Here is an 18668-nt window from a genome sequence, read left to right on the forward strand (position 1 = left end):
GTAGTTTCTGTGGGGAGCTCAGAAATTTATCTGATACAGAAACTGGAATATCTTCTGCTGCCAGAAATTCCTGTGCTTTCAGACTTTACAACAGGTCAACTTCATATATAGAACATTAAAAAGAGCAGGTGCTATACTATGATTTCTCATGAATGCCCATCTTGTAAACATACAGAAGGAGTAATATTCTTTTCAGCATTGTCTTCATGTGGATTCCCCAACAACAGGTGCTGGGGCTGTCCCTGAATCTGCTGCCTGCCTGCCTATGGATCCTGTTCCCCTAACTGGGCTGCTTTGCCTGGCCTCAGTGGGAGAGGATGTTCCTAATCCTACAGTGACTTAATGTATGTGTGGGGGAGTGATACCTAGAGAAGTGCTCCCCTTCTTAAAGGAGAAGGGGAAGAAAGAATCAGGGAGGATCTGCATGAGGGAATTCTGGAAGGAGAGGGGGCTGATGTTGGGATGTAAAATGAATAAATAAATTTAATAAAAATTTTGAAAAGAATTAAAAATCAAACTCACTTCTTTTAAAGATCTAATTTTAGTTTCCAAGCAAAACAAAATGAGAAATATAGTTAATACATTCAATCAACACTAATTAGATTCAATAGTTTGTATTAAACACATATATAACAATAACTGTTGATGATGTCATGAATTTAAAGCAAGAACACATATGGGGTTGTAAAAGGAGGGGATAAAAATGATGGAGGTACAGTATTTTTATGTACGAAATCCTCAAAAATGTAAAATAAAATTTTCTTTAAAGGGTGAAATGATGTTAAAGGTGATGATCATTATTAAAAATCGTGTGAAGGAAATACCATATTCAAAATTGCCACTTCATGCTAATTACGAAGACACTAACTCATGATGTTATTTTTGTGATATAAACTTTAGCTAACTTTTAACTAAAATTGGCTTTAAAGATGTTGAGCTAAAGTTGGGATTAGGTAGAACACAAGTCAAAGTTTCTCTAATGTAAAACCTTTCTGCCCTATGAACCTCCACACTTATTCTCCTGAATGTAAGCAAAACAAGCCAATTTCTTACATTTATGTTCCTGTCATTTTTTAATTGAAGAGAATCTTATTAGAGTTTAAAAGAAAAACCCAGGGTAGCAAGCTATAAATGTTTGTAGCTGCTCAAAGAGGGAAGATGAGGAGAAAAAGTGATGCCATTTGGATTAAACGAGAAGGGAAACCAGTCACATGATAAAGAGAGGAGCATTAGAGACAGAGTAAGGAAACCCAGAATACCAGAAAGCACATTTACTCTGCCCAGCAGTCAAAAGAAGACAGAAGTAAAGAATTAAAAATAAAGTAACACGTAATGCTTTCTGAAGTCTCAAAGTAGCACACCACCCTATCAAATGTCACAGAGGCGCATAGTGACAGCCTTCAGCACAAAAGAAAGAGGAGGAAGAGAAGGAAGAGGAGAGGAGGAGGGGGGAGGAGGAGGGGAGGAGGAGGAGGGGGAGGAGGAGCAGTTGAAGGGCCAACAGGAAGAGGAGGAGCAGAAGAAGGTGAAAAAAAGAAAAGAAATCCTTCAGTTGGTGGAAAAGTTTCAAAAGGTGAATAGAAAAAATGTTTTAAGTAGTTTTCCATGAATATAGAATATATTTTTTCTGTTGTGGCATAAAAAATTTTTCAAGTATGACTTTTGTCTTTTTGTTGCCCAGTATATTTTCCACAAAAATTAAATAAACCTCATTCTTATGAGTAATGTGTCTACTTGCTTTTATTTTTCTGTTTTAGTGATCATTTGTGAATATGAATCTGCATTGCAATGAAGTTGTAAAAAGTAAGTCAATTTGCTTTTATTTGTCCCTTCAGTAAAGAAAATAGAGTAGTGGATGTGAGCATATTCTTCTAATTCCTTTTGAAAACATAGCAACTGCTTTCATATGGACAAAAACATATCACATATACACAGGTATACTCTTTACTGATAGTAAATTTATATATTTTGGGGCTTTTGTTCCTTTGTTAATTAGTTTGCTCATTTCATTTTTAGTGGTCAAGCTTTGTGTTTGGTTTTGCTTTGGCCAGAGTCTGAGTATGTTCTCCATTCTCAAGATTTTCCTGCCTACACTCCCAAGTGCTGGGATTATAGTCATGTGCCACCATCAATAGCAATCCATAAATCTTTAAGTACAGTTTGACTCTATATTGTTTTCCAGACCAGTTTCTATTGGTGGATGCAGATCTGATTTCACTTTGTTCATTACTATAGAATAATCCATCATATTGGCTATATGATATTGAAGAATTCTCCTACTTAATTATTTCTCTGTTTTATCACCAAAAATATATTTTATTACCAAAAAATATGGTAAATATACTTGTACGTGTTTCTGTGGCACACTCATGAGAAAGTTTTCTAAAAAATATTTAAGAAAACTAAAGTTTATTTTATATTTTTACTAAATAGACAGCATCAAGCTACTACTTGTAGTTTCTGTGTCACCAGCAGTATGAGAGGTGGGCCAGTTCTCATCACTGATAACACTCACACTGTCAAATATCTTAGCCTTGAGCTGCAGTTGGGCATCTTATGGCAATGTGTGTTTGCCATATTTGCATCTATAAACTATTAATACCTTCATCTATTCGTCTCTGTATCTATTAGTTGATTAACTTTGCGTGTGTCTTTGTAGATGTGTTCTTTGTTATTTCACTGTTTTTAGCTATGGGGTGGTCTGCAAATATCTTCTCTGAGGCAGTGACTGACTTTTAACCTACCTATGACATCGTATCATTCAAAAGCACTTCATGATCTTGTCATCTTCTCTTAATTTAATTAGCATACACAATATGAGCTTCCACTGTGGCATTTTAAACACAGTTTGTTCCTGTGATTCTCCCCTCTCATTCTCCTAACACAGGGGCCACCCTTCATACCCTTCTACTCCTCAGACTACTTTCTGCATTCTGGTCACCTTTGTCATATTGCTCTCCCCAACCTTCTTCAACATCTCTTTTGTCATCTTGTGATCTCCTGTTCAATTTCATAGACTATAACTACATTTGTCTCTTTATACATACACATAAGTATGCCAAACCTATATATGAGATACAGAAACTTTTTGTCTTTTTGAATCTGGATTATCTTATTTAAAATGAAACATTTTAGAAAAAGCAATTGATCGGTGAATCCATCTGCTTCTGAAATTGCCTCTCACAGAAGACCTTTTTATTACTGGGTCAATCTCAAAAACTAATCAAATTCTGAGATATACTTCAACACAAATTAACCTAAAAATCAGCACACTAGGTATATGAAGCTTGAGGACAAAACACTTGCATCCTCCCAACAAGGCCATGAGTTCAATCCCCAACACCCGCACCCCACATGTTTCAATATACTTTATACCTAAGGTGGACTGTAATTAGCACAGTAGTTGCAAGAAACTTACAAAAAAGTAAATTACTGCTTAAGAAATAAGAAAAACAAGAAAGTTTCCTAAAAATTGTTGACCGAGGTGGACTGCAGTAATATGAATGTGCTTAATGTCACTGAATTCTAGAATAAAATTAGTTAAAATTGCATTCTATGGATTTATGTGTATGTGCATATGTAAAATATATACAGAACCATACATAAATGGCTTTAGAAGATAAATAGTAACAGGGGCCCATGAATCAGGTTGATGGCAAACAAAGGCACAAAATCAGGAAAACAAACAATCCAGAAAAAAAAATGAGGACTACTGGCCAAGGAACTAAAAGATCTGCTTTGGTTTGCTTTGCTAATCCTGTAATTCAGGAGTATCTGTTGATTTTAATCAGCTGTCAAAAGTTGCTAACAAAGAAAGAGGATTCCATGCAAAGTTGCAGTCAGTTCGTTATCAACACAGAGGTTAGAGGAAAGAGTATAGTAGAATTTCCTTTGTAGAGGAATTCCTAACTCCCAAGGTATTTTTACTCAAGTACTTGTCTGTGTGGCTTGACTTTCTCAGTGGTACTGATCTAGAGCATAGAATCTGAGTGTCAGCATGCTCTGCCAGAGGAGTTGAGAGAAAAAGATGCATGCCCCTCAGACTACAAGTTCCTCATGTGTCACATAAGTAATTACACTAAAAGAATGTGTCTATTCTAATGCTTTTATTAATTACTACACAATCTTTGGTGCTAGAAATCCTTCCATTTAATCTCTTTAGCCATTTGCTGATTTTTAAAATAATTGCAATCTACAAGAGCCATCAGGACACTTCCATTTCTAAACCAGGTTCAACAATATCACAATCAGCAAACAAGCCCCAGAAGGAACCTTTCAAAGTCTTACAATTAATCTCAACCTAAACTGCAACCTAGATGCCTACTTAATGCCAGCTGCATTTCTGATGCACTACTAATGATGTTTGTGGGAGTAAGCAAGACGTCTTGACTGCTGCCTTGGCAAAGACTTCCACAGAGACTACTACCGATCCTCTGGGTGTTTGAGAGGCAAACCATGACCAGATTCTGCAGACTGTGGAAGTTTATTTAAAAGCATTGGTTCTCAACCTCCCTAATGCTGCAACCCCTTAATACAGTTGCTCATGTTGTAGTGATCCTTCACCATGAAATTATTTTCATTGCTACTTCATAGCTGTAATTTTACTACTGTTATAACTCATAATTTAAATATCTATGGTTTTCAATAGTCTTGGAAAACCCTAAAGAGGTCACAGTCACAGAAATCCCTGATTTAAAGGTTTATTTAGGATCAACAAAGAAAGGATCAAAAAGATGGGGAATGGTCAGTGAGCAGCAACAGAAGCAAGCATATGTCAACAAGGTGAAGATTTGTTTAGAATGCTGCTGTTGATGTTGGTAGGTGTCTAAGGAGACATATAAAGAGGAGCTTGAGTTAAAATGAAAGGACTTTTCTCCGCACAGCGTTCATGGACTCTTAGAAAGCAGAGCGTAAGCCAAATATGGAAAGAAAAAACAAGTTGAGTATATTCACTTATTGTTTTATATTTAAATACAGTGATATTTTCTGATTTGAATGTTTTTGTTTAGGTTGAACTTGATAATAAAACAGAGAAGGGTAGTAAGAATTGGGTCCTAGAACTATCAAAACATCACTATGAGCTGTTCTATAGCTTACTTTGGGAGCTAATCACAACTGGAACCAAATGGACATTAATATCTAAATTGGAGAAGTGTCTAGAAAAATGATAATCCCAGTGTCAGCTTATAGAGTCCAGTGAATGCCATGCTGTATGGTCCCGGAGGAAAGAAGCAATAAATTATTCAATCTACAAACAGTGGAATCCACAACCAACTAAACCCAGGTCAGTGTAAACTACATCTTTTCCTCCGAATTTTAAAGCAGATTAACTTGACTTAGACAATTTCTCACTGAAGAATCCTTGTAGTTGCAAACTAGCTAAAGCTTAATGGTTTTTTTATGAAAATAAATAAATGTAATGTAACATTATGTTACTATTAAAAATACTTTCTGTAATTCATCCAAACCAGTTAGTATTGGGAAAGAAGACACTTGTAAATAATCTTACAAGTGCACTGATTGTAAACAGTTCTGCTTGTAGCCAATTAAAGTTTTCCCTCTTTTCATAACTTACACAGTCACTTTGAAATTATGATTTGTGAATGAATTAAAGTCATTGAGAATTATTAGCCACAAAACCCCCACAGAGAGGAACCATGAACAGAACAGATACACTTAGGGACTTAGCCATCCTGAAAACCAAATGTGTTTTCCTCATTTGTATTGGGTAAAGGTCACAATTATGAGCTTTGTAGCCAAAGCTGTTGTAAAAATTATATGGAATGTTTTTTGCAGATAATATGGAAATAGGGGAAATAGGGCAGAGAAAGATTAAAAATCCCAGTATTGATACCACTGGAAAAGCCACATATAGTACATTTAAAAGAACACACTGTTGCATATCTTCAAATTTTCTAGCACTTGGCAATGAAAACTGCAAATTCATCTTATTTTGACTGAAGTTATCCTCCAAAGGAAAAAGCTTATTATATTAGCTAGCCATCTCATTTATGCCTTGTCAATAATAAAGCTAGAGTAACCTCAGTCTCTAGATTTTTAATTGGTAAATGTTAGTGCAAAGCACGGTTTGGCTTAACAGTGAGCATATTACTAGACATCATAGAAGTTTAACTTCAAACATACTTTCTAAGGGCCCCTAAGGAGACTTTGTATCACATGTAGAGTTTCAAAGATACAGGTGAAGGAACATGAAAGAATGGATATGAATTGGGCATGAAACCTGTAGCTATAAAATGAAATGGAGTATGCTAAAAGAGGTGTAATAAAGGTGGATCCTTGATATTCAGAAGGAAAAAGGTCAGTTTGTAGCTGTGGCTGTCTGAGGTGCTGGTCATTCATTTGATAGAGAGGAATAATATACCACAGAGTATAAGTACTTTTGATTTAAAAGGATTTATTTCATTAGTATGGTATATACAGATGAATTTCATAAAATATTGGTATTTGTGCATCCATAACTTCAAAACTACTATAACTTCAAAATAATTGTGATGTTGATTACATTTATCCTACATAAAACCAATGAAATAAGCCAGGTGAGAGACTGGTTAGAATTTAAAAGTTACCTGTGTAATCAATAATAACAGCTTAATTTTTTTCCTCCTCTCCCTCCCCCTCCTTTTCCTCCTCCTCTCCCTCCTCCTCTCCCTCCTCCTCTTCCTCCTCTTCCTCTTCTTCCTCTTCCTCCTCCTCCTCCTCCTATTTGAAAATAGATTCTTCTCTCAGTCAATTCATCCCTACCAGGTTTCCTTCCCTTCACTCCTCCTGCCTCCTTACAACCTCCCTTCTCTCCAAGTTCTACTTCCCTTCTGTTTCTTCTTCAGAAAAGATCAAACCTCCAAGTGATGACACCTAAGTATGACAAAACAAGATACAATAAGGCAAGGTGAAAGCCCTCATAGAGGGACTGGACAATGCAACCCATTAAGAGAAAAAGAGTTCTTGCAATGTATGTAAGGTCCTGTCACTCTTCCATTAAAACCCATTAGGAATTATCCAACCTATCAAATCTGATTTTATAGCTGCATGGGATGTGATACTGAGAAGAAATGCAGCTACATAGACCACAAAGACCAGAAGTAATAAGATGATACAGTACTTCAGTGTTTCATGTTAAATATCATCACTCACTGAGACACCCTATGGTTTCTTTTCAGATGACCATATGCACAGAGGCTGTACTAAATTGATGGGGAAAAATGAGCAATGTCACAGAATTCATTCTCCTGGGCCTGACCCAAGACCCAGATCTGCAGAAACTCTTATTTATTGTGTGCTTAATAATCTATTTGATCACACTGGCAGGTAACATGCTCATCTCAGTCACCATTTTCATCAGCCCAGCCCTGGCCACTCCCATGTACTTCTTTCTGTCCTACTTGTCCATCATAGATGGTTTCTACTCTTCTTCCATAGCACCCAAAATGATCTATGACCTAATCTCTGAGAAGAGCACCATATCCTTCAATGGCTGCATGACTCAGCTTTTTGCTGAGCACTTTTTTGCTGCTGATGAAATCATCTTGTTGATTGCCATGGCCTATGATCGCTATGTAGCTATCTGCAAGCCCTTACACTACATGACCATCATGAGCCAACCTCTGTGTGTATTCCTGGTGGGTGCCGCTGTAATCTTAGGATTCATTCACGGAGCAATACAAACTTTATTTATGGCCCAGTTACCCTTCTGTGGTCCCAATACCATCAACCATTTTATGTGTGATTTAATACCACTCCTGGAGTTGGCCTGCACTGACACTCACACTCTGGGACCCCTGATCGCTGCCAACAGCGGGTCACTGTGTTTGCTTACTTTCTCTATGCTGGTTGCTTCCTATGTGGTCATTCTTCGCTCCCTGAGAAATCACAGTGCAGAAGGGCGTCGCAAAGCCCTGTCTACCTGTGCCTCTCATGTCACCGTTGTTGTCTTATTCTTTGTTCCTTGTTCATACCTGTACCTAAGGCCCATGACCTCCTTCCCCACTGACAAAGCTGTAACTGTGTTTTGCACCCTAGTGACACCTATGCTGAACCCTCTGATCTATACCCTCAGAAATGAGGAGGTCAAAAGGGTTATGAAGAAGCTCTGGGGTCGAATGAGGAAAGCTGGTGACATGTAATCCTGGTGATTTGTATCTTTATAAACAATGTCTAATGCTATTTCATGGACATTTGTTCTCCTTTTGAAATGAGTAAAATTTAAGATAGTCAATTTTCTTATTGGCACAATCACAATATTTATTGGTGATGTGCAGTCTCTTAAATACATGTAAACAAAATCTGTAATCAAACCAGTGTAGCAAATTTTCCACCCCATTAAAATTTATCATCCATTATGTTGAGGTTCTTTAACTCATTTCTCTTCTCTGTAAAATAACAAATACCTCTGAACATGGCTAGCCCCTCTACTTAGAACTCATTGTTCCTTCACAAGTGTATCTTTATACCAATTGTCTAACTTTACCTACTCTCCCTCTTTACTAACCTACCTAGCCTCTGTGACCTCAGCTTCTGAGATTCTACTCTCAGCTTCAGTGAGATAAAAATGCTTTGACTTCCACATATGAGTGAGGACATGCAGTATTTGCCCTGGTGGTCTACCTGCCTACTGTCATTGCCACATATGCTAGGATTCCATTCAGGTCTTGGTTGAGTAGGATTCTAATGTAAATATAAACTACATTTCCTAGTTAGAGTTATATATAAGTGAATTGTACTGACACATTATGAGCAGCATGAAGAGGTCACAATAAATCTCGGTATTCCCATAATGCTTAATGTCTTTAAGATACGAAAAATAAGTAAATACCACTAAATTCAACTTAAACTGTATTCATTACTTACCAATGCACCCAGAAAATGCAATTTTTAATATTTTATTAGGCAGATATCTATGTGGGTTAAGTATCAAAGCTTCAAACAATTATTTTATTTAATGTGATATAGTGAAAACCATGCAACATATTCTGATCGTATTCACCATGCACTCTGTTCAGATCCACTCCAACCTCCTGATGCTCCTAACTTCATGTCCTTTTGTTTGTTTTTTTTTTTTTTTTTTTGGATAGGACATTGAGACAAATTTGTGCTGTCTATAAATATATATGAGGGGTGGCTATTGAAAAACAATGGGAAAAGTAGGAAGGAAGGGGAAGAAAGGAAAAGAATAAAAAAAAACCACTTAATATGTGTATTCATTCTCATATTCAATAGAAATCTAAGCTCTATTTGTGGGTCAATGATTTAATAAATGGGGAAAATTCTATTTTAAGAAGTTTTTCAGCCCATAAGGGTGTTATGCATAAATTTGAAATGAGGCTATTCTCTTTTTATTAAGTGGTATATTTTCCACAAAACTTAAAAGTGAAGTTTTACTGTATTTCAAGTCTTTATTCTTTAATTTCACTATCTAATATGAACCAAGCTCCAGTTCCCATCAGCTGCTATTCCTCTCCTATCCTCACCCATTTTATTGGGCACAGCCTAAGGGTGAATAAGGATGAATTTGGGGGCAAGGAACCAGGATCATAAAGATTTATATGCCTAGGATGCTTTGTTAAACTGAGCAATGGAATAATTTATCCCTTCAGTGTAGTTACCAACTTTTAGGCAAGCAGAGGCTTAAACTTATTGACTGTAGCAAATGTTACATTAAAGAGCCAATAATTGAAGAGTAGAGATAAAAATAAAATGGTTGAATAGTAAAGAAGTCATGGAGGTAGTGAGTGGATAGATCATTGCAAAAACTAACTTCACACAGGATGAATACATGCATACTGCAATGTCTGGAGACACAGGAAATTCTTGGAACTGGGAGCAGACATATATATACATACATGTATATATGTATGTGTGTGTGTGTGTGTGTGTGTGTGTGTGTGTGTGTGTGTGTAGTGCCTGAAGAGACATAAGAGGGTTTGGATCCCCTGGAATGGGAGTCACAGGCAACTATGAGTTGCCACATGGGTGCTGGAAAATGAACCCAGGTCCTCTTGAAAGAACATTAAGTGCTTTAAATTTCAAAGCCATCTCTCCAGCATCAAATGCCATGTTTTAAGACAGAAGATGATCATTGTTTTCTATCAATGGGCACCATTCTTATGAGCACCATGTCTCTCTAGTTTTATTTTTCTACTTGTAATAATCACATGTGGATATATTTACATATATCTCTGCTTTTCTGTGTCTTGAATAAAGAAAATATTATGATGAATTTCATTATCATCCTTTCAATGCTTTTCGAATCAAAAATTATAAGCCAAAAAAATAGTGTTTTCTTTTCTCATTAATAGTATAACTAACACACACACACACACAAAACCACTTCATTTCTTTGTTCATTTCTTTGCTCAAATTGTTTCTGTCTTTTGTTCTGGCTATGTAACTCAGCCTGGTCTTAGCATTCCCCTACTAATGTATTTCTGTCTTGTAAAAAAAAATCTACTATTTATTTCAAAAAATAATTCTGTGCTGAATACATGTATAAGGATGTTTTCTAAATAAAAGAAATACCTGTGAATAAATAAAACAGCTCAACTTCTATGTTTAATAAATACCACCAAATGGCTTTCTGTACAGACTATGTCACTAGCAGAGTGCTTATCTTAGAAGCATTGACATTATCATGTGTCTAGTCTTAATGAGATTGGGCCTCTTTGCCAATATACATTTAAACTGTAAGTTCTTCTTTCCATATTTGACTGATTACCTATTGGTTAACTTCACTTTTTTCCTTGGATAATTATTCTTTATGTTCCATTTGTTAGTTGCAAAAATAGATTGTAAATATCATAACGTGCTTTTGTGTGTTATCATTGAAAATATTTTATATATTAGGTAGTCACATTTTTAATCCCTTTTTGTCTCACCTCAGAAATTTTTCTCTAGCCTAGGATATGAATGTATTCTCAAACATCATCTTCTAACAATCTTCCAAAAGTAATTCTCAGATGTAGTATATTTTAATCTGGAATTTATCTTTATGGTCAAATGAAACAAGAATTGAGTTTTTCCCCCAATTGGCTCCACGTTCTCTTGTAGGGCTAAATCTAACTTTCCAGTTGTGCACAATTTTACATGAACTTCCATTGAATGCAAAACTCCACTTACAACATTAATATATAATATAAAATTAACTATATGTAATCAGTATACATGAAAATATGTGATAGTGCATCATATATAATTGATTCATATCATATGTGATGTATATATTTCACATCATATAGTTAATATCAAAATGGGAAAAAGTAACCGATAGCAATATTTGGCCTTAAAACTTTTCAGCTGCTAGTTTATTAGATATATAAGTTTAAGAATAAAGCAATGACAATTCTATAGAAAGCTTCTGCTTTTATTAATTCTTGGAGCCAAATATTTTATATTTTTCCTGATAATAATCTTTATTAATTTATAACTTATTGTTTTCTATTATGAGACTTGGGGTTAATGGAGAAATTTTTACCTAGCATATACACCAAAAGATAAAGGTCTCTATGTTACAATATACTGCACCACAGATTATGCATCAAACAAAGGATAAATTTGTTATAAAGTATAGAACCTACACAATATCAAAGAGTGAAAATTTGAAAAGCATAATCAAACTTTGTAAAACAAGAAAATGATGGAATAAAAATGGGTCTGTCTTTAAATTTCAAAGACACAAGGACTAGAGAGATGATGCATCAATTCAGAGCTTATACTGCTCTTGCACAGGACTGACCCAATTCCTAGCACCCATGTTAGGCATAGCCACCTAAAGCTCCAAAGAGATCCAACTCTTCTAACCTCCTCAGTAGGCAGCTACACTCAAATACACTCCTGTGCACACATACATAATTCAAAAGTAAAAAATATAAACCTTTTTCAGCAAAATATTTCAGAACACAAAAACCCTTTGGGATGTATAATAAGAATGATTATAGTCACAAAACAAAAATTCTTAGTCTGTGAAAGGAATGTGTGGGGAGAGGAGAAGGAATCAGAAGGAGACAAGAAAGGATGGGACGAGAATCATCAGAATTCATTATATAGATGTAAGACATTATAAATAAATAAATAATAATAAATAAACAAATGCCACTTTATTTCTCACCCCCCCAAAAAAAAATCTGCTCTAAAGTCAGGATATATTGAAGCTAGTGAAGACAAGGCAGCAATCTATTTCTGAGGGGGACTAAGTAGACATAGTATCAAACACATTAATAGTTTCCCTTGTTAAGGAAACTGTTAAAAACATAATTTGGATTAATTGTCAAAAGTGGGGGTGGGTGGATATGGGGGACTTTTGGTATAGCATTGGAAATGTAAATGAGTTAAATACCTAATAAAAAATGGAAAAAAAAAAAAAAAAAAAAAGCACCACTTTGACAATGATATCAACTATCTTGGGAATTTCCTGTATTTGGAAACTGAATTAAAAGCTTCATCTAGATCACTTAGTAAAATAGCACTTTGAACATCAATTGTCTTCATATTTCCCTGAGTTTATTGAGATACACAGTTAATACCTTTAAAACGTAGAGAATCCTGTCACTCACTATAGACACACAAATAGACAGGGAAGAGACAATGCTAAGTGAAATAAACCAGACACATCTAGATAAATACAACATGACCTGACATACAAATGTAAAATATTTTTCCCTTACTCTAAATGCATGTATCAAGGACATATGAGCTTTGTATCCCTTATCTAAGGTCATGGCAGTAATAAACATAGAAACTAAGACTGAGACTGTGGTCTGTCTCCAGAGCCCAGGCTCTTGCTTAGCTTGTCTGAGCTAGTGTGGAAGCCATGCTGCCAGTGTCACAAAGGATGACGATGCACACCATCTTGTAGGTACACATATATGACTATATACGAAGGTTTTTCAAATGTGTCTTTCCACACTTTTCTATAGCTCAATTAATTATCACACAGACACAAATTGTCTTGCAATTTAAAGAAAAGAGCATTGATTTCCTATGTTTTGAAACTGCATTAAAGCCTTATCTATATCATATAGTAAAAATAACACTTTAAAACATAAATCATCTTCACATTTCCCCAGTGTATTGAGATATAGAGTTAATACCTTTAAAAGGTGGAGAATCCTGTCATCATGGGTAATAATGGGTTAAAAATAACTGATTTTGATTTATGAAACTAGAATACTTTGGTAACCACACCAGACAACAGAGTTTCCTTATTTCTAAACAAGTAATAATGATAATTCAGGTCAGATTTATCTGTACGGCTAGTCTATAATAAAACAGTGCAACTTAAGTAAAAACACAGTAAACTATGAAAGCTTGGAGGATGGAGGATGCATGGAGTAAGGTGATGTGTGGTAGTGAAAAGGACAAGCTTTAGTTGTCTTGCTTGGAGAAATAGAGTCACCGTTGTTACCTTCTTTCCCATTCAGGCACCTACAACTTCTGAGCGTGTGAAGAGCTTTCTCATGGCATCTTTCACTTCTTCATTTCTCAGAGTATAAATGAGTGGATTCAACATGGGTGTGAGAATACCATAAAACACTGCCATGTTTTTATCTATAGGTAAAGTAGTCGATGGACGCATATAACTAAATATACAGGGCACAAAGAACATAGTAACCACAGTGAAGTGAGCCCCACAGGTAGACAGAGCTTTCCGTCTCCCCTCTGCACTGTGGGACCGCAAAGAGTGCAAGATGACAATGTACGAGGCAGCCAACATGAGGAAGTTCAGCAGGCAAATCACACCACTGTTGGCCACCACCAGCAGGCCGATGACGTATGTGTTGGTGCAGGCCAGCTCCAGTAAAGGATACAAGTCACACACAAAGTGGTTTATTACATTGGGTCCACAGAAAGGCAACTGAAAAATCAGAAGGATCTGAACCAACGAATGCAGGAAACCACCCAGCCAAGCCACCGCCACCAGCACGACACAAAGGTGCCTGGTCATGGTGGTGGTATAGTGCAGGGGTTTGCAGATGGCCACATAGCGGTCATAGGCCATCACTGTGAGCAGAATGATCTCAACACCTCCCAGGAAATGAGCTCCAAAGAGCTGGGCCATGCAGCCCTCATAAGAAAGAGTCGTCCCTTCATACAAGGAATCAGCAATAAGTTTAGGCGCCAAAGAAGAGGAATAGCAGGTGTCAATAAAGGATAGATTGGAAAGGAAGAAATACATGGGAGAAGCCAGGCTGGAGCTGAAGGTGACAGTGACCACAATGAGCATGTTGCCACAAACTGTGACTGCATAGATAACCAAGAAGACCACAAAGAGAAGTCTCTGGATCTCTGGCCTCTGAGAAAGTCCCAGCATAAAAAACTCTGTAATATTGTGTGGTATTTCCATAGATTCCAAGGATACTGAGTATGTAGTTGCAGTGTTGCCTATAAAGTGAAAAGAATATATACAAGAAAATTACTCCAGGAGATAGGAAATGTTGCAAGGTTTCCTTTGAATACTTCACTCTCCTCTTAGCATGCTTTTCCCAGAAATTTTATACGAATTTATTCTGTTATCTCTTAAATATCATCACATGCCCTTTGCTTCACGGAGCACTAGTTATTAGTTACAAATAACTCATGATCTCAGCTTCTTTGCTTACAACTGTGATTAAACCTTTAATAGTAATTTTTCTAATTCCAAATGAGATGTACTTCCGACCATATTCAGGGTCAATATAATGTAATTTGAGGAAAATAAGAAGAGATGAAGAAGAGGAACAGGAGGAAGGGGAGGGGAGAGGAAAGAGGAAGGGGAGGAAGAGAAATAAGAGGAAGAGGAGGAAGAGGAGGAACTAAAGTAGATGTGAGAAACCAGATGTGGTTACAGTTGGAGACTTTCATGTTTTCCTCTTTGCTTCTGCTCATTTACTCCTGTACTCCCCCACCCCAGGCCTTGGACAGGATCATGTATAAGAAGCCAACCTAATTTACCATCTCCCACACACTCACAAAAACCCTTTACATTGTTTACGTTCTTCTGGGTTTTGCTTGTCTTTGATCTTACTAAAATCCACCTAGCTAAAGGCTGCAACTTCCTCTACTGACTACTAGACAGACTTGGCATTTAAAAAGGTAAGTGTCACTGTATTACACAATCTATTGATAACATAAAACAAACTATAAGGACAGAAATATCAGGCATTCTGCGATGCTCTACTTTTTTCTTTGCTTTTGTTTTCAGATAGGATCTTACAACACAGCCCAGGCTATGTACAAGCCTCTTGTCTCAGCCTTCCTAGAGTTGAGATTGCAGACAGGAACTACATTAACCAGCTCGGATGCTAACAGGCTATAAATGACAGACTAGTACAGCAGAACATTCCTACATACTTCCTATGCTCCTGATGATATTAGACCACTGCAGCTTTTGTTTCGAGAAACCTGTCAGTAGGCCTTCACAACTCTCTTACCTAGAAGTACAAGCCTTTTTGAATAGTTAAAACTTCCCACTTGCTAAAGATATAGAATATTTAGTACAAGAACTAAGGGAAAAACCATAGAGTGTCAGAAAGATCAATCCTGCAAGGAAAAAAAAATGTGCTAATCAGGAATCATGTCTCTTTGCTGTTTATGCTGTACTGCAAGGAGGTAAATATAAGTTTCTATAAGTGACAGGACTGATGGGGCAAACCTTTCTAGCCAAAAGTTCAGACAGCGACACTGCAGATCAAACCAGCATGACCCTCCCCGAGCACTTTGCAAAATATATCAGCTAATTTCACTCTCACGTCATCCCCACGGAGTAAATTCTCACCTTGTACACACAGAAAATGAGACACTGCATTCAACAACTTTGGGCTAGTCCTGAGCAGTTTTAGTGCATTTTGTGTTTCTGTTTTGGTTTTCTTTTGAGAAATACAAATAGCAAATTAGTGGCAGATCTAAGTCTTGCCCCCAGGCAATCCTGCCACAGTGTCTGTGGGCTGGGCTATATGATATTGTCAGTTAATACTTCTCTATGTGATTCCTGCCATTGGCAATCATTCTCAACCTAACAATGGATAATGTACAACTTCTCAAAGCCTTAGTGGTTTTGTCTATAAAATAAGAGCAAACATGCCTGCAATTATTATGTCCATGTTCAAAACTGGGCTAAGATTTTAAGTAAAAGAGTTCTGGAGCAACCTAATGTAGCAGCAAGGACGTGAAAACAGGGTAAGTTATGTGTATATAAGGACCTGGAACTGATAAATATCTAATAATTAATATATGTGATTATCACTAGCAGCTAGATCATGGACAATTCTTTGTGTGGTTTAAGGAACTAAGACAGACTGCAGACTGGCATTTTAAATATATAAACATGAAATGTGAAAAATGTCCTAATCTTTATTCTAATACTGAAAATAAAATCACACTGAATATTATAAAATATAAATGGTAAATTAATATTCCCAAAATAAAAATGATATGATGACTTGTCTCTCTGATTCATACTTGTGACTATAGAAAAAATATTGATTAAAAACTATTTTTAAAAACTCTCCTGTTTGGATTATCTATACAAGTATTCTATGTAACATGAGAATTCTACTAAAACTGCCCCAGGGCATTTTTATTCTGGATGTTCTTATCTTTTGTTTTAAAAATAGATTATAAGCCAGGCTTAGTGATACATGCCTATAACATGGATCTGAGATGTTAAGACAGGAGCTTGCTGTGAATTCAAGGTCAGTCTCAGCTGCATGATGAGAAGTACCAAACCAGCGGGACAACATAGCAAGATCAGATGCTCACAGTCATCTACTGGATAGAACACAGGGCCCCTAATGAAGGAGCTAGAGAAAGTACCCAAGGAGCTAAAGGGGTCCGCAACCCTATAGGTGAAACAACAATATGAACTAACCAGTACCCCCCCCCCCCCCATGAGCTGTGTCTCTAGCTGCATAAGATGGCCTAGTCAGCCATCAGTGGGAGGAAAGGCCCTTGGTCTTACAAAGATCATATGCCCCAGTACAGGGGAATGCCAGGGCCATGAAGCAGGAGTGGGTGCATTGGGGAGCAGGGCAGGGGGAGGGTGTAGGGGGCTTTGGGGATAGCATTTGAAATGTAAATGAAGAAAATATCTAATAAAAAAATTTTTACAAATAAAAACAAACAAACAAGAAAGAAAGAACACTTACATTGACTGAGTCTGTGCACACCACAGGAGCTCCACAGTTTTCTCACATCCCCACATCATGAACTGGTGAACCTGGAAAAGTTCATAAAGGGTCATCAAGGCTAGCCTGTACATGTGATCTCAAATTTACAGTCTCCTATCTGTTTTAATTTTTGATGAGAGTTAAGCAATTTTTACATTGATGCAAAGCACATTATAGTTGTCACCAAGTAACAAAATTTGTCTGAACTGAAAACTTCCTGCTACTAGTAAAGTAAATGTGAGGTCCAAAAGGTCAATCATTCATTCACAAAAGGTCAATCATTCATTCACAAAAGGCTACGAATCCACTGCATTGCCACTCCCCTTTCATTTGCTAAAGAACATAACTTTTAAAATCTCATTTAATCCTGATGGATTTGAGATTCAGGAGAGCAGTTGTTTCAATCCTGTGTAGGAGGTATGAAGCAAAAGCATGACTGGATCCTAGGTCCTTCCTCAAATCATGCTGTGCCCTGTTCAGATAACCACAGCCTTCAGCTTTCTACTTCATCTGGCTTTTACTGCTAATGGCCAAGGAGAAAAGTTTCACAGAAGGGTTATGTGGCTTGGTCAGTCTGCTTTATGCAAAGAATTTCCATGCACAGAGTCTCAGAAAAAAAACCTTTTCCCTTCTACTGAAAGGGGTTATTTATACGGTGGGAATATGGCAGGGATTATTAGCCCCATATGCTCTCTGCCTCTCGGAGGACAATCACCCCACCCCCACAGGATCAACTGCTGGAGCCAGATTAGAAGCAGCTTCTGGTCACAAGTTGGGACAGTGTGGAGGCCATCATTAATTAATCCCTGTGAATACAGTTTGCTCTCCTAAGGAAGAAATTTTAGTTTGTCTCTTAAGATCTCTCACATCCTTCTAGTGTCTAGAGACAAAGAGTCCACCAATTGCTAAGAAGGAAAGAAAGTTAGGATATTTCAAATTCTCATATTGGTGGTTGGAATTTTTAGAGGATCCCCAAAAGAGAAGGAAACAAAATCATCATCACTTGTTGAACCTCCTGTTCTAGACACAGGGACCAGGCCCCTCCAGGTGTCATCTTTTCCTTCCCCACTCTACACAGGTAAGAGACAAAAGTTACTGCCTGATACCTACATCTCTACTCCAGGTTATGCTAAAAGATTAAGGGAAGTAAAGTCAGAACAACTTTAGTTGTAATTATACCTCCACCACTTCCATCCTCCAGAAAATAACCAGGGCATCTACCAAAATCCTATATAACATTTGCGCATAATGAGTATAGCAATAAAATAAATGAATTATAGGTTCATATAACCTGAGAACATCTCACAAGTCCAGTGATGGGCCTAAATAAGCAGACATCAAAGACAACACATCATATTATTACTTATCTTAAAATTTAAATATATAAAAGCATAAAGAAAAATAATTTTTTCATAACGTCAATTGGTAGTGTTGGGTTTTAGAGACAAAAAGAGGTGGGTCTTGAAGTGACTAAGAGTCTACTACATCTTTTTTGTTTGTTTGTTTGTTTGTTTG

At 36.8% G+C, this 18668-nt stretch overlaps 2 protein-coding genes across 2 annotated transcripts; one reads left to right on the forward strand and one right to left on the reverse strand.

The window, feature by feature from the left end:
* Window positions 1-7220: 7220 nt before the first annotated feature.
* Window positions 7221-8141, forward strand: Olfr1263 (olfactory receptor 1263). The gene has a single exon (NM_146794.1). It carries the CDS (start codon window positions 7221-7223, stop codon window positions 8139-8141), a length of 921 nt encoding a protein of 306 aa, NP_667005.1.
* Window positions 8142-13426: 5285 nt separating this feature from the next.
* On the reverse strand, window positions 13427-14353 carry Olfr1264 (olfactory receptor 1264). Its single transcript, NM_021368.1, has one exon. It carries the CDS (start codon window positions 14351-14353, stop codon window positions 13427-13429), a length of 927 nt encoding a protein of 308 aa, NP_067343.1.
* Between the last annotated feature and the right edge of the window lie 4315 nt (window positions 14354-18668).

Source organism: Mus musculus, chromosome 2, assembly GCF_000001635.26.
Source record: "Mus musculus strain C57BL/6J chromosome 2, GRCm38.p6 C57BL/6J".
NCBI classification, from domain to species: domain Eukaryota; kingdom Metazoa; phylum Chordata; class Mammalia; order Rodentia; family Muridae; genus Mus; species Mus musculus.

Bases quoted from the DNA above. Each gene is read 5' to 3' on its own strand.
- Olfr1263 (NM_146794.1), top strand. From the start codon at position 7,221: ATGAGCAATGTCACAGAATTCATTCTCCTGGGCCTGACCCAAGACCCA.
- Olfr1264 (NM_021368.1), bottom strand. From the start codon at position 14,353: ATGGAAATACCACACAATATTACAGAGTTTTTTATGCTGGGACTTTCT.